This window comes from Tenrec ecaudatus, chromosome 1 (genome assembly GCF_050624435.1).
Source record: "Tenrec ecaudatus isolate mTenEca1 chromosome 1, mTenEca1.hap1, whole genome shotgun sequence".
NCBI lineage: Eukaryota > Metazoa > Chordata > Mammalia > Afrosoricida > Tenrecidae > Tenrec > Tenrec ecaudatus.
This window is the reverse complement of record NC_134530.1, coordinates 120,940,657-120,958,318: the sequence shown is the minus strand read 5'-3', so window position 1 is coordinate 120,958,318 and position 17,662 is coordinate 120,940,657. Positions and strand designations below refer to the sequence as shown.

At 36.3% G+C, this 17,662-nt stretch overlaps 1 protein-coding gene across 1 annotated transcript in view; it reads right to left on the bottom strand.

Moving 5' to 3' along the window:
- Positions 1-17,662, bottom strand: part of PKN2 (protein kinase N2) — a 132,901-nt gene that overhangs the window by 66,004 nt on the left and 49,235 nt on the right. Inside the window, exon 3 of the mRNA XM_075558070.1 lies at positions 10,058-10,212. Within this exon, the coding sequence (XP_075414185.1) occupies positions 10,058-10,212 (155 nt within the window). The remainder of the gene's footprint in view (positions 1-10,057; positions 10,213-17,662) is intronic.

Below are 17,662 nucleotides of genomic sequence, written 5' to 3'. Positions count from 1 at the left end.
GTTTTGATGGCAACAAATGTACAAATGTGATTTATACAATTGATGTACATATGGATTATGATAAGAGTTGTATAAGCCCCCAATAAAATGACTTTTTTAAGTACAAAATTTAAGTAAACAGTTTCTATAACACTTTTCAATCAATCTGATCTTTTTTTATGTTATCTCTGTGTGAAAGAACAGTCTTGTCACTCACTTCTTTAGAACTACACCTTTCTTATTTTAACATAACATGTAACAAATAGTATTTCTGTTTAATTTTAATAGCAAGTGAATGTTTCCACACTCAGATATTTGAAGGATATGCACAGATGCCAAAATATAATGAAAGCTTTTAAAACTGCCTTTAGATATTATCTGTCACCAGCAATATACAGTTACTACACTGCCAGTTTATTCGTTCAAGTAGTATTCGATGCATTTTATAGTCAACTTCATGTTTTAAGACATCCAGTGAATTGTGTTTGAGTAGCTAATATTTAAAAGGTAAAAAGATAAAGTTGGAAGTATGCGTGAACTATTTTTACACATTGAAGAAATATTGACTGTGACAGTTAAGGTTATCTGTCAACCTCCCCAGGGCCTTATTTAGTGGTTTAAAAGATAATGTAACTATATACATGGCACAACTCTCTCTGAATCCTGTACCTCACTTGTTAGCTTCGGACCTCAAATTCTAGGACGTGAGTCACGTGACCTACCAATTTTGGGTTTTCAGTCCCTGCAACCACAGGTCAGTTAAGAACCCTTCACCACGACATTTGATCTGCAGATTTGGACATACCCATTCCTACAACTGTGTGAGCTATTCTCTTGAAATAAATCTCTTGCATAGACTAATATATGCATACTTCATTGATTTTGCTCCTCTGGAGAACCCAGACTGAGACACTTGACACCACGAGTAAAATCTTAGGGATGAGTTTTCTGAATTGCTTCTCTCCCCTTACAGACAGTCTTACAGACTCTGATAATTCTGTCTCTAGCAAAAAGGTGAGTACTACTAATGCCTGGTAAAAGGTGCCAAGATAAAATAGGCATAATATCCACACCAACAGATCAAATACTTAGGAGACAAGTCGCACAGTGAGTGCATATTTTTTTCTGTGATTTTAGCAGAAGTATACAGAAGCTGGTAGGCTGGTATTGTTTTTGCTACACAAAATGACATTAGTGTTGTGCCCAGGGCTTCAGATCCAAGTTCAAGCTAAAATGGCATTAACCCAGCTTTTTTTAAAGAGCCTTTGTCTGAGATAGCACCTGGAGCATCACCCGAGGCAGATGCCTGATAAGGCATTTGTTCACTATTCCCAGGATCCATCACCAAAATTCACTTTTGCTTCTAAAACCACAACTAGACTTGGAGTCTTAGTGAACCACAATCAGGGAAGTATAAAGTGTGACACGGGAAGAAGCATGCTACAATTCAAAGGAATTCCGAATTTTTTTCTAGTATGTACAAACAAGAAACCTATGGGATAGATAAGAGAATGATAATTAAGGGGATCATGATATACAACATAAAGCTGAATCCGTTTGAGTGTCGTGATATGGGCACAGCTCCTTCATTCAGTGTTTCAACTTGAGAGGTCAAAAAAGTATCTAATAGTTTATTTGGTTCACTGAAACATGGATTATGCAGTGGCCTAAACTAAGCTAAACTGCTAGATCCATCTTAGTATGTTATAAAAAGTATTTAAGAATAAGGGAAATTGGCATGTTAGATTGGTTTTATCACGTTGAACCCATAGGCCCGCCCATGGAGTACACTGAGGACACATTTTGTGTAACTAAAATAAACGAAAGGAATCATTTCTGACTCATGGCAACCCTGGGACAGAGTAGAACTGGCCCCTTTGGATTTCCAATGTTGTAAATCTTTACAGGAGAAGAAAGCCTCACTTTTCTCCTGTGAAGTAGCTAGTTTCAAACTGCAGACCTTGCGATTAACAGCCCAACTCATAACCCACTATCCACAAGGACTCCTTTTCTAACACTAAGCAACAATCGATATCTAGGTCATGCAAGTGGCAATGTCACTTGAATCCTCAGAGTACAGACAGCCTCAAGCACGTCTGTCAATCTATCCCACTGTTCTGTTCAATCGACTGTCTGCTTGAGCACAATGTTGTGAATTCTGATTTTTTACAATATTGATAACTAAGCACCACACAATACCAAATAAATTTATATTGAATAAACAATTTAAAAAGAATTTACATTTTTAAATATTTTCAAATCATACATATAATTTGTTTCATTTAAAAACTATTTTTGTTCTGCAACTGAAAGTGGCTATTATAAAAATAAAACAAAAAACTTATCACAGACACATTTTCAGAAACAAGTCAATTATTATCTTTATTCATCTCATACTTACAGATTACTTTCTTTTTTTAATCTTACTTTCTATATAAAAAATTTTGAAGTTTCCAAAGAAAAATTTAAATGACCTGGAGTCAAATTTAGATGAAAGAATCCAGGAAGGTTTCATGAAGCTTAAAAATAGGTAAGATTGGAATATGTCAAGATTGAATGGTAAAAACTAGAGAATGGGGTATGTGTGTAGATTGGCAGGTATTTCCAAATGAGCGAAAGTATATAGAATTGGGAACATTTAAAACAAAAATATACATGAAAATATAAAGAATCTTGGGTTTTACTGAATAGCTCGTTTTGTTACGTGAGTGTGTGATCAGGAGACATCATCTTCAACATGCCTTAATCAAGCACTCAGAGATTGGTGTGAAATCAATGCTGCTTATAGCCACAACTTCCCATCAATGAAGAGGTGCCAGAGTCCACAACTCCTTAGGTAGTAGGATAAAATAATTGTATCCTATTCCTCAGATCTTTGTGTTAACAATCAAAAAATAAAGTCATAAACTCAGAAGAGCACTGTATAAAGTTATGGGCCTATAGGCCAACGGAAGTTGAATGGAAATGAATAGTCAGTGTAACAGTATGCATATCTTCAGCAAATTGGTATTGAATATTTGTAGCAAACCACCTCAATACAACAGGCATTGTTCTGGGCAAGAAGGACACAGTGATACATAAGAAAATATCCTTTCATTTGAAATTTAGATTAGACTGTGAAAGCCTAAGATAAAGAGACCGATCCTGTAATATATCACTTCAGATAGCACTAAAGTAGTAAAAAGGACAAGGAAGGGAGGGATACAGAAGATGCTAGTACAGAACTTGGTAATGTGATAGCCTCTGAGTAGAGACTGTAAGAGTGAGAAAGAATTCCTTGAAAACATGTTGGAAACAGACTGCTAGGCAGAGCCATAAACAGCAAGTGCAAAGGCTACAGGTAAGAGTGTTTTGGTACGCTAAAGGGGTCCGCAGGACGCCAGAGGAGGAGGGAAGTATCTTAGTAGATGGGGTCAGAAAATAGCTGGGGTAAACCTTGCGCAGTCATGTAGTGTTACAAGTTTCAGTCAAGTAGTGACATGTACAATAATTTTCATCATAAAAAAATACAAATGCTTAAAGTTCTGAAGACAACTGAATTAATTCACTGCCACACTGAATTAAACATTCTTATGCCTAAATTTTGGAGTTCTGGTGGTGCAGTGGTTAAAGGTTGGTGATTTGAGCTCACAAGCTGCTCTTCTGCTTCTGAAACAGTTTACATCCATGGAAAGCACACGGGGCAGTTCTACTTTGTCTATAACATTGCTTTGTCCTGTAAGGTGCTGCTATGAGGCGCATGTGTTATTAGCACTGAGTGCTTGGCCCCTAAATGTTCATCTATTCCTGGTTTGTTTTAGCTAGTTACACAGAAATTAATACAAAAATAATTTTTGACCCTGCTTCGTCCTTATATCTAGCCATCACATATTGATTCTCCCTAAATAACTTGACTCTTTGCTTTCATTACTGCTAGAAATGGGACAAGCATGGTTAGCCTGAAATGCAGACTGCGAAAACCTAATTGAATTTGCTGTCTGTAAACTTGACCTTCTTTAATTCAAGCCTGAGGGAAATGTCAACTCTACACACTTTAAACTTCATTCATTTCCCTTGCTAAAGTCTAATAGTTCCACATATTTTATATGATAAAATGCCAAACACTTAATTTTATACAAATTTTATGGCTTGTCTTTTGGGTATGATAAATCTCTCAAAACAAGCCGCCTAGTTAAGATTCCTTTGGTAGGGATCTGCTATTGAAGAAAATTTAGTATGAGTGAAGCAATATTTACTAATGGTGGTTTGTTTATCCTTTTTCCTAGGGGTAATGGGGCAGGTTATTTAGAATCCTCCAACCTAAAGTTCTATAAATAATTTCTAAAATATACTTAGAAAAGAGTATTTATTATGAAATCTACCTTTCAACTCTTAAATGATTTATTGTAAAGATTTTAATGTCTCTAAATCAGTATTTCTTCCATGTTCTATTAGATATTTCTTAAATAATTTCAACATATAAATTACTTGGCAATTATTTTGTTTTGGTTGACAAAGATCTGAAATCAAGAGGACAATAAATCTCTGCTTAAAGCCATAAAGCGTATTTACCTACCCCACTAAATGAAATTTGAGATGAAGAGAAAAATGCATATAAGACATAAATAAATTTTTTGAAATGGTTATGATTTTATCAAATTAATTGTATATGACATATTTCATTAAATATTGTTATTTTTAGAAAAATTCATGTTTCTTATACATATACATGCATGCACACACTCCCAAACACATATATTAATGAGAGAAAGATGAGGTTTTCTACTCTAGTGAAGAGTTATTTCCTTAGAAACCCACAGGGACAGTTCTACCATGTCTACAGGGTTGCTATGAGTTGGAATCACCTCAATTATAATGAGTTTGAATTTCTATATTACTGATATATTTGATAAGAGTACTTCTTCCTTAACTTTAAACATTTATTATGGGGTAGCTGGTATTTCCTGTACTACCAGTTTTAGTATTGACGTCTAGTATGAGATTTAAATATTTTTCTTGCTATAAAATTAAAATTACCCAAGCTAACGTTCTCTGGAGTAAAGCTCTTAAATCTGACATATTAGTTTGAGGGGCTCATGAATTCCTCAAAGGTATAGAAACGGCAAATGCATATTGATACATATATGACAGTCCCAAGTTTTACCATATTTTCAAAGTGGTCTATAACCCCCAGATGGATTAAGAACCACTTCTCTAAACAGGACGGTATTTTAGTAAAGAAAAATGTTTCATTGGGCAATTCAAAATTTTCTCTGCTCTGCACGTCTTTAAATAACTATAAAAAAATACAAATATTGATTTTGGCATTATAAAGACACTTTAGCAAGTATTCAAATGTGCAAGTGGTATAGAATCAATGAAGTTTGCTATAGGTGACATATTTTTTAGAAGTTTAATTTCTGTTAAGAATATACACAGTAAGATAAACAACTCAAGTTTCTACATTACAATTGTCACATAATAAATGTGACACTTACTAAATTTTTCAAGTTGTACAACCATTTTAACCCTCCTTTTCTGAGTTGGTCCTTTATTATTAACATATTAACTGCCCCCTAAAATTCCCACCTAAGATTTTGAGTTGTTGTTGTTAATTTGATCCCACATAGTTCTTTAAAGAGCATAACTTATTTTAAAGGGGAAAGGTTTATACTTTAAACTAATATTCAAAAGAGATTTGAGGCTCAAAAAGTAACATTTTTTCCTAATTAAATACTTTTATTGGGGGCTCTTACCCTTGTGATCGTTCCCCCATTTCCCCCGACAATCCCCTTATCCTCCTGGTATCTGTATTCTCATTGTTGGCCCTGAGGGGTTTATCTATCCTGCATTCCCTGTGTTGCGGGCTCTTATCTGTAGCAGTGTGCATGCTCTGGTCTAATCCAATTTGTAAGGTAGAATTGATGTCATGATAATGGGAGGAAGGAAGCACCAAAGAACTAGAGGAAAGTTGTGTGTTTCATTGGTGCCACACTGCACCCTGACTGGCTCATTTCTTCCTTGTAACCCTTCTTTGAGGGGATGTCCAATTGTCTGCAGATGGGCTTTGGGTCTCCACTCCACCCCACTCCTACCATCACCACCACCCGCCATTCACATTGGGTATGATTTTGTTCTGTGTCTTGGATGCCTGATACCTGCTCCCATCAACACCTCATTATTACACAGGCTGGTGTGCAGCTTCCATGGGGGCTTTGGTGCTTCTCAGTTAGAGGGCCGCTTGTTTATCTTCAAGCCTTTACGACCATGGACACTGTATCTGTTGATAGCCAGACACCAACAGCTTTCTTCACCACATTTGCTTATGCACCCATTTTGTCTTATGCGATCGTTGTCGGGGAGGTATCACAGGATGCTGGATTATTAGAACAAAGTGTTCTTGTGTTGAGAGAGTACTTGAGTTGAGGCCCAATGTCCATCTGCAACCTTAATTCTTAACATATAGATGTAACTACATAGATCTATTCCCCTCTTATTATATATAAATATATTTACATGTGTACATGCCTGTATTTAGACCTCTTATAAATGTCCTTTGCTCCCTGGTTCTTTCCTCTATTTCCTCAAAAAGTAACTTCTATTATGTAATGAAAACTTGTTTCAACAAGGAAAAATACACTTAATTTCACTATCTATTAAGAAGATCCATGTCACCTAATAATAACAGCATCAGCAAATATTCCCATCATTTATGGAGCTCTGTGCTAGGCATTTCGTATGAATCATTTCTAAATCTCCTAACCACCATACAATCTTACAGAGTAGGTATCAGTATCCTGATTATACATTTGAAAAGGCTGAGACTCATATTGGACAAAAACTGGTAGTGAATGACCACAAGATGAACAAAGATTTGCCAGACGTCAAAGTGCCTGTTCTAACCTAAACTCCACATATTAGTGTTACTGGAGGCAGAGGAACCAAAGTTAAGGATACTGCAATACTCTAGTTGAAAGATGACTAATGAAGAGGAAGAGAGAGATGCTAATGACAACAAAAAAGTACAATTACAGCCCTGGAGGCTAACTGACTGAATAAGGAATGAGTAGTGGGTGTTGTAGGTGTAGTGGGCTCTGCAGTGAGCTCCTAGCCCCAAGGACAGTGGCTCAACTTTGCCAGCTGTTCTGTGGGAGAAACATGAAGTTGTCTGCTCCCATAAAGATTTAAAGCCTCAAAACCCCAAAGGGACACTCCCACCTTATTCTATAGTGTTGCTTGATGTCAGAATCAACTAGACAATATTGAGGCCGGTGTTTGGTTTGAGTGAGTTGAAGATAAGAGAGTTCCATGAACCAAAAAAAAAAATTAAGAAATTCAGGCATTTCAAATCATGAGACTAAGTAGCTAATGGTACTAATAAACAAGGAAGGGAAATACACGGAGGAAAGATCGCTAATTAGTTCCTTATTAGACAAACTGAAGTCTCTGGAATCCGGTATCTCCAGTGGATTGTAGAATATGACACTAGGGTTAAGTAGAGAGGCCAAGGCCACCTTTGCCAACCCACACTTGTTTTAAAGTATTACGTGAGTGTGGAACTGTATGTGAATGATAATTACTATCATTTCTTTGGAGGTTTTTGTTGTTTTGAAGATCATTTTATTGGGGCTCTTACAGCTCATTAGTTCTTTATGTGGCACTCATTGTAGTAACCTTTCAAAGCTGAGGTAAGTTAAGAAAACTGTGGGGACTAAACATTATAGTAATAGGGATTCTTGTAATGATGAAGTTTAAGAAAATAATATTTTTATCTTAAAGTAAAATAACTACACATGTAATGAATGAATCTGATTTCCAAATTACAATCGGTTCTCTTTAAAATCATATTTCATCCAGATGCTAACTAAGGCAAAGTTTAAAACTTCAAATAGTTTATAAGCTCTGGCGAAAATGAAATCATTCATTTCTTAACTTTCAACTTGATCTAATATGAAATAAGAATTTATTTTATGTAACACTATAACAACAAATCTAGCCTTAGGACACTAATTTTTAAAGGTTTTAACTAAGAAAGTTATAACAAAAGTTCTGTAATGCAACTGCTAATGTTTTTATATGGCTCAAAATAAATAACATACCATATATCCAAAATTACAGAGCCTATGAGTGCCTGATGGAGTTGGATGCTACAAAGAAAGGCTGAATTTTCGTGCCATTGTAAAAAAATCAAATAAGGCACGATCAAACATTACTTTATAGTCAATATTAAAATATACTAACTTTAGGACACTTTGAGGATATATCAAAAAACTATTGCTACAAAATCATACAAACCCTTACGAAACAAAAATACCAAAAATGTCAAGCTACTGCTTCTCAACATATCCTCTCCGACAGTAGTGCATCCATCTCTCTAACCCTTCCCCAGAGAATTCCGTATACTTCAATTAGCACTGTGTCAAAAGGAATCTTGGTCTCCCTCCTAGGGTACCCGGAAAACCCCTCTGGCACCCTCAAGCCATTCAAATTGTGTGCCTTTTCAATACTACTTGGGCTGGGGGACAAAAAAGGACTAAAGGTCAAGACCAGGGCTGCAGGGTGAATGAAGTATGGTTTCCCAATGGAATTCTTAAATGACAGTCCTTGCTACCTTTGAAGAATGGGCAACTGCACTGTTGCAATGGAGAGGGGAAAAAAAATCCTCCAAACTCTCCTTCTATTTTTCTCACCGGTGCAGTGTTGTTTTTATAAAACTTCTTCCTAATAAGTCCTCGTGATCATCCCGTGTCCTCTGAGAAAGCCTATTAATATTATCCTTATGAAAAATCCTCATCACCATAAACTTTGTTTTGAATTTAACTAGCCTAGCACATTTCTTTGATAGCCACTATTTTGATTGGACCTTGTGCTTTGAATTGTCTTAGTAAATCCAACACGCATATCTAGTTATTATTCATTATATAAAATTGTTTTCATTACCTTCAATCTTGCTAAAAGTCAGATGGAAAGATAAAGCTGGCCCCTGTATTCAAACAGCCATCTAAGCAAAGAATCGATTAAGTCCACAAAGAAGAAGCACACCAGCTTGTGTGATCCAAAGATGACAATTACCAAATACAAATATGGCAAGGAGAAAAGCATCCGAGCTAAAATTCTAAACACCCACTTTGTGGAGGGCTGTGGGGGTCGGTGGGAGCCCAAACCCACCTGCAGAGTATCTAGTCAGACTGAGCTCCTGGCAGGATCCGCTCTGGCCACAGGCAAGGGTCTCAAATGGCCTTACTATCAGGCAGAGACCACTGTAATCTTGAGGATGCTGGATCAAACACAATACTTGGCCAGGTGACCACCTTACAGACAAGACCTGAATTTCTGCTGTGTGCAAACAGAACTCTCTTCTCTGGCTTTTTGAATGCTGATGGGGCTCTCTTCCTTCTCACCCGTGACTTGTAATTTTGTATCTGTGCTATGATGATTTTATCCTTACCACGCTAGTGCGACTTTGTTTATTATTGTGATGCACAGGACGAGTGCATGCACAATGGTAACAACTGATACAAGGGGACACAGGGAATACGGGGATGGGAGGGAGCTACAGGGAGGTAAAAGGGCATTTGGAAGTAAATAATGAAAGGGGGAATGTGCTAGAAATGATGTGGTAATGATTACACAATTCTCCTTGATAGGATTGAAGGATTAAAATATTGAATTGTATGAGATGTAAACTACATGCCAATAATAAAACCGTTTGGGGGAAAGGATAAGCTCATCCTACAAGACTGTATTATTATCTTTCACTTATTTTTTGGAAGGCACCTATGGAGTGTACCACTGAGAGAACCTCTCTGGAGCCCTCTACTGACCACAGGATTATGCTTAACCATGTTTTAAATGCAATCAACTTGTATATGTATGATCTGACGCTCTATTACCTAGTACCAATACTTTTGGATTTAATCTTGTATTGTGTGCATGTTAAGCAAATTAACTTAAGAATTATAGTTCATAAAATTTGGATAGGTTTCAAATAATGAAACTGAAAAAAAATTATTCTTTCATCTGTATTCTTGATCACTAAGTCCAGGTAGACTATGTAAATCATTTAAAATATATACTTACATTTCTTTATGTTACTTACCTTTGATGATCCATTGGAATACATTTGTATCATATTCTCTGCACCTTGCTTTACTTTAAGTTCTATATCCAATTGTTTTTGTAAGGCCATCAATCTATTATTGCTAGTAGAACAACGAGGGTCACTATTTGGAGTATCTGGAGTCCTTGGGCAATCTGTCAATTAAATATTTTATTAAAATCACTAGTAGGTTCAAGTGCTATTTAAAATTAGAAGATATTTCCCCAAAACAAGGAATTAGAAGATCTGAGATGAACATGCAATCACCTAACTGTAGGAGTTTGACATTTTCATAATCTAACCATTGCAAACAGGAAGAGTTGCAGAACCATCTGTCAGGGGCATTGTGGAAGCAAATCTGCTGAATGAGAAGTATCAGGTGATTCTTTTTGAAGGTCTTTAAAAACACAGTAAGTTCTTAGGTTATGAAAGTCTAACTTATATATAACTAGTACTTGAAATGATTGAACCAATCTCCTTCTCAACAAATTCTTCATCTCAACCACTTTCACTCACTGCACATGGAGATTTTAAATCACTGAGGTTTCCCGTCTTTTCTTATTAAAAACCACCAGCAAACCGACTGCCACTGAGTCTACTTCAATTCACAAGTATCTTACAGGGCAAAGTAGAACTGCTCCTTAAGGTTTCCAAGACGATACTTTACAGGAGCTTACAGCCACATCTTTCCCCTTCCAAGTGGCTAGTGTGTTCCAACCACCAACCTTGTGGTTAGCAGTTCAACGTTTCAACACACTGCATCCCCAGGGTTCCTTTTCCTGCACTATAGTAAGGCTAGATGCAGCATGCCTCTTACCTACAAATTCAACTTTAAGACAGCTTAGGACAAATCTTCAATCTTGACCTGCAGAGACTACCTATATTATTATCAGAAAATTACATCAAGTCAATTGAACTAATCTATTCAACAATTAAACTAAATGTCCTTATTGCCTGATTTAAGCAATCAGAAGGCCTACCCAAAAAATACAAAACCTAATTCAGCAATTCTTCATAAATAGAACTAAGTAAAAATAGAGTGATAATATTAATTACTAATAACTTAAGCATATAGGGATACAATTTCTTATTTTGTTTTCTAGTACTAGGATATTCAATCACAGTGCAAAGTGTTTTAAATATTGACTAGACGTATATTAAATAGTTGAGGGTGTGGATTACAGTGTCTTAGAGAAACCCAAAATTCTCAACAAAAATTATATAGCAATACTAAAAAAAAACCCATAATCATAAAACCTAAGTAAGTAATAAAAATCTTTTATGGGAAAAAGAACAGACCTATAATTACTCTGGAGGATCCAATACTGAAATACTTATAAGAAATCTACCATATAACTTAACTTTTTGCTCACAAGGATGTTTATAATTTGGGGCTTTATCAACAAAATGTAAAATAAAGAGTAAGAAAACTAGCAGCTCAGTTTCTACTTTACCAAGACCTGGTTCAGGTGATAACAAACCCCAAGGATCATTAATAAAATGCTTAAACCTCCAACTGAAACCTAAGGTAGTTTGATTAACTGGTTTTTGACAAATACATATATCTAAGTTTTACGTATTTTTAAAAGATTACTAATTCACAAACTGTCAAAAAAAGTTTTAATGAATACATAAAAATACAGATTCTGTTAGATACTTTTACAAAATAGGTTAAAAATACATGTATATATAACAATGTACAAAACCTGATTGAGGTGCTTAAAAAAAGCTTCATTAATTCTCATAAACAGCCTTCTGACAAGTAATTACATCCATATTACAGAAAACATTAGGGCACAGAGACGTTAAGATATTTGCCCACTATCATCCAGTTAACAGATGGCATCACGTGGATTTGAACAGTCAGTTCTGTTCTGCAGTCTCCTCCCTTAATTGTGCTATGCTAATTCTGCTATGGAGTAGCCTAGTACAAGCAGCTAGTCTGATGCTGTTGGTATATACATACCTACCTAACAGCATAACTATAAACACATATGAAAATACATATGCAAGCAGATACAAAGAGCAAAAAAGAAAAAACAAGTCAAATCCACTGTCACTGAGATGATTCTAACTTACAGCAACCCTGCATAGGGTTTCTAAGACTGTAAATCTTTATGGGAGCAAACAGCTTCATCTTTCTCCTCAAGATCAGCTGATGGATTTGAATCACCAAGGCAGTGGTTTGCAGTCCAATGCTTAACCCACAGCACCACCAGGGCTTAATCTTGAAAGTAACTGTTGTAAATTGATATTGCCAACATTTTACCCGTCAGAACAAAGGTACATAAATAATATTTGGATCCAATTCAGGAACGGTTTATATTTCAATCACTTCATCAAATTGTGAATGAACTATTCCAAAAGATCATTTTCTAAGTAACATGCAAGAAGTCCATTCATTACTAGGTCCTTAAAATTTGTCAGGGCTTTGACCAGTTATGCCAGGTTCAGGCCTTCAGGCCTAAGGAAATATTACAGGAAGAGACTCAAATTGTTAAAGTTACACTGAACTGGAAAGCTAGCTGAGAAGGGAAAACTATGGGTTTACATCTTGGTAGAAGCTTAAGCTCCCTCTTACAGAGGCAGTTTACACATTGCATAGCAACCAAACTCTGGCCCTTGAATTTTGAGCACAGAACCGAGTATTGCTCAAGGATGGATGCCAACCACACTGCTCTGAACGTGTCGCCTACCTACAGTCCTGTCAAGTAATTCACTTTACGCTTTGGGATCCTGAGAGGGCTCACTATGCTTTTTTCCTGTCACATACTCTATTCCAAGTACTGTGCAGAATTTGCCAAACTGTAAAATGTGGAGGTATATTCCTGCTTTACTTCTCTAGCCATGTCAGAACAGGGCAAGTAGTTGTTGTTTGTAAATTGGATGTTCATAACCTGAGACTTCCTGTTTTCATACCGATGAGGTTCTCAGACTGGGTCACAAAAGACCTGATTCACACAATATAGATACTGTAGTGGTTAGGATTATCTGGGTTTGAATCTTGCTTTGGAACTTCTCAACCATGTAATATGGATTGTTAGTTAACAAACAATGTATGACAAAAACATGAATAAAATAATGCACAAATAAATCCAATAGCCGTGAAAATGGGATATTGAGTTGTACCAGGTCAGAAAGTATTTTCAAATGAAATGCTAACATCTGAAATGGTTCAAGAAGAGTTAAGTATTTTCAGTTCTAGTCATGACACAGCAGCTACTGTCATAATGACTCTCTCACCACTAACCGTTACAAAACTAGACAAAATACATGAAGCAACTGTTGTCTGAAATTAGACAATGGATATACAGAACTGAGAGTTTTTTTGTTTTTGTTTTTCCCTTTTTTTTTTTTTATTGCCCGAACTGAGAGTTTTGATAAAAGAGCAGTACCAAGGATAGCGCCCTCTACTTTCTGTGGCATAATTTTATAAATCACAACACTGGGAAAGGAGATCAAGCAGAGAATAAAAGTCTTTGGGAGTAATTGAAAAATGAGAGGGTACCCCCCCAAAACCTAGAACCCCCTCCCCTAACACACACACACCAAAGATCCTTATTCCCTTCAAATTACACTTAATACACTGGTCAAATCTGTGATTCCATTCTTGCAAACATTTTTCACACTCATCTGTTTAGATGGCTGACAGCACCACCCTCATTTTTTTCTTCACCTCTTCCATGTTGTCAAATCGCCGTCCTTTCCGTCCCTCTTCATTCACAGAAACAAAAAGCATTTGCACGGAGCGAGGTCATCTGAGTCAGGTGTGTGGGGTAAGAGGCATGCTGTTTCTGCCAAAAACTGGTGCACTGAGATAGTTGCATGAACAGGAGTACTGTCATGGTGGCAAAACCAGTGCCTGATCTGCTACAAATCAGACCTTTATTGTCACTTCACAGTCTGTTACTCAATCTTTTCAGAACCTCTAAATAGAAAGCTTGATTAATAGTCTGATCTAGTGGAACGAACTCCCAATGCATTAAACCCCTTACATTAAAAAAAATAATAATTGAGCATCGTCTTCATCTTTGATTACACTTCTTGGGCTTTTGTTTTTCCGGTGAGGTGACGATAGTGTCTTCCACTGGCTTGATTGATGTTTGCTTTCGGGGTCATAAGAATAGCACCATGTCTCATCACCAGTAATGACCTTGGGAAAAATAGTCTGGGTCACTTCGGAGCTGTTCTTTCTAAGCACAGCATGTTTGCATTCAACACTGTTTTTCCTGGTCGGCCAGAACCCGAGGCACACATTTCGTGGAGACCCTTCTCATTCCTAAGTCTTCTATTAAAATTTCTCAACCGAGCTCCAAGATCATGCAGATAACTACCCCATCTCTTCAAATCCCTTGTCAATCTTCGAGCACGCACGCACAAATTTGTCAACATTTTCATCCATTCGGGAAGTTGACAAATGTCCAGAATGAGGTTTGTCATCATTTGACATTTCACCTTTTTTGAAAGGAGAAAACCACTTGTTCACTGGAGTTTTTACCATAGCGCTGTCCTTGTAAGCTGTGTTCAACATCACAACAGTTTCTGTGGCATTTTTCCCGAGCGGAAACAAAATTTTACTGCTGCATGCTGTTTTCTTAAAATTGATCATAACAAAAAATGAGGTTTGAGCAAAATTGCTTTTACAGAAAAATCACTGTGACCAGAGAGAACGTTCCAGGTGATGCCACTGGGTGCACTAACTCTGAGCGAGCTGCTTGATGCTCGCCTAGTGGGAAAAAATGCTTACTACGACAACATGGCTAGTGGAACTTTATCTTGGTTTTTATTGGGTATCCCCTTCAAATATTATCAGGTGATGCCGAGAAAAGACATCTTAGTTTTAGATACAACTTTGGGGCTGTCCCCAGATCTTCTACCACCACCACCACCTGTTGCGGAGTTACTTCTGACTCATGGCTAGGTGTCTCTAAGTGGAAGCAAAGGACCAGCAGAGTGGCACAGCTTTTTCCTGTCCCCTTTGCAGGGCAGCAACCTGGAATGTCGAATACAGTGTCTTCTCTAACTGCTGGCCCTCGACCACTCAGTGAGGGCACTAGGCCGCTTTTCCACTATTTAATTGTAGTGTACAAAATGGTGTTGGTATATAGAATAAACTATCTGTTACAGCACCAAATATATATATATGTGTGTGTGTGTGTGTGTGTGTGTATGTATGTCAGAGTAGCAGAGTCCTCTACAAGGTTTCAATGGCTGATTTTGTGGAAGCAGACTACCAGACCTTTCTTCTGAGACACCTCTTCATGGACATGAGTCTTTATCTTTTGGATAACTGAGCAAGTTAGCCATTGACACAACATAGAATGTATTTAAAATCTCCCTAAGAATAAGATTTACTAAGCCAAAATGAAGAGTGAAAACCGAATGTGTTAGTAGTTTCTTAAAAATACTTAGAATAAATGTCTTATTTCTAGTGCTTTTAGTATATTCTCTAAAGCTACAACTGAGATGTTGGCTTCCAAGGTGAATTACCATATATACTCAAGGATAAGCCTAGTTTTTCAGCAAATCATTAACTCAGTTCCGTGGTAAAATTAGGTGCCCTCAGTGAATATTTGGGTTGGCTTATACTCAAAAGTATATACGGTAAGAATCCTAGACAAGTGAGCTGAATTCTTACTGGTCTCTTAACTTATTGAGGCCCAAATTTAATTTGTTCCCTTGACTCTCTTTGGGAGAACAATTCAATTCCTAACACAGTGAAAAGTGATCGAGGCACTAAAACTTTCAGAAGTGCCTATGTCTACACAATGTGTTTGTAACTCCATATTACTACTTTATCTGATCGACGGTTTGTTTCTACTATACAAATTATCAACTACACAGGTAGTGTCCGACTTACACCACATTCAAGTTATGATAATCCACACTTACAACCATCATTTTGTTTTCCGTACGTCTTATATCATTAGTAAAATATACTATGTAGGTTGTGATACATAATTTGCTGATGTTATCATTCTCAGAAGTTTACTTATAGATATTTAAAACATCTGTTTATAAAGATATTGACAATAAAAAGCAACAATAATAAAAACTTTAAAGATAGTATTGAACTTGTGCCCAAACCACTCATTGGCAGAGTCATTGGAATGAAGCCCCTTTGTAAACCAAGGGCTCCCTGTGCTTAATAAAACACAAGACACGCTCTTATCTTCTTTAGGGATGATGTAATTAAGAGACCGTTTCAGGGAACTGGTAACTTTTGAAATATTTCATTTCAGAGCTCAGGTACTAGCTAAGGCTTAGATACCACTCTGTTTAACAAGAATCCAATAGTTTGTGGGGTTTTTTTCTCAAAAGAGAGATTCAACTCCAGCTAATAATAACTTTTATCATCTCCATGTAGCAATCTTAGAGTATCTGGAACATGACCAGAATATTCCCATTACTCTTAAGAATAATTTAACATATATAAATTTCAAATAACAGTCCCAAATGATCAGGTCTTGGCATTACTATAGACAATCCAAAAAATTTCATAGTTGAAATCTTACAGTTCATCTGATAAAAAGCCTTTTATCTGAAAAATAAAAGCCTAAAGATTATTATAGTTGATCTTACAGAGGTGAATCAAGAGCAGTGTCCTGAATAATTATCCAGGAATCACTTACACAATGCACAACTGAATCTTGCACTTCTTTCCTTTAGTCATTCATTCTGCAATGTACTCTCAAGACAAGCGGAACTGGATAAACAATTCACACCTTACAGAACTTAAAAACAAAACATGGTGTCCTTGAATTTTCTTGCCAGACTTAATTTAAAATCGATTATTTTGCTTACGCTTAGTCCAAAATGTAAACATCTAAAAGTTTTTTGCCAGCTAACCTTAAACTAGTAATGAACTAGCTTTAATTCTGTGTTGTTTTGTTAATGTTGTGAAAATTAGTAATGGCAGAGGGAAGGGGATTTATTGCCAAGTGTATGAATATGCCTTTTGCAAATATTTTCCAAGTTAAAGAACAAACAAAACATGTTTATTTTTTTATAATAGGGGTCTTATAGAATATTTATACTTTTGCGATTCACTAATTTCACTCAGTATAATGTCTCCAAATGCATTCATCTTATGTAGCATTTTGCAGATGCACCACTCATCTGTAATGTTGCGTGGCATTCTACTGCGTATGTGCTATAGTTAATTTAGTCATCTTTCGATTGAAGGATGTTTAGGTGGTTTGTATGTTTGTCTTAGTGATGAACATGGATGTACACATATCTGTTGGTGTTGTGGCTCTTATTTCTCTATATGTCAAGGAGAATGATTGCTATATCATATGATATTTCTATTTCCATCTGTTTAAGAAAGTGCCAAATTGTTTTCCAAAGTGGATGCATCATTTTACAGTTCCAACAATAGCATACACAGGTTCCAGTATCTCTGCACCCTTGCCAACATTGGTTGGATAATTTTTAAGACAAATATAAATTTTAATTAACTTGTCAAATTTATTCCAAATGAACTCAAAAATCATTAAGTGGAAGTAGGTTATGTTTTACATAATATCTCTCTGCCAATTTTCTACAAGTCAATATTTAAAACGGTCCATATTAGATGGACCATTTTCTGGATTTCCTAGAAAT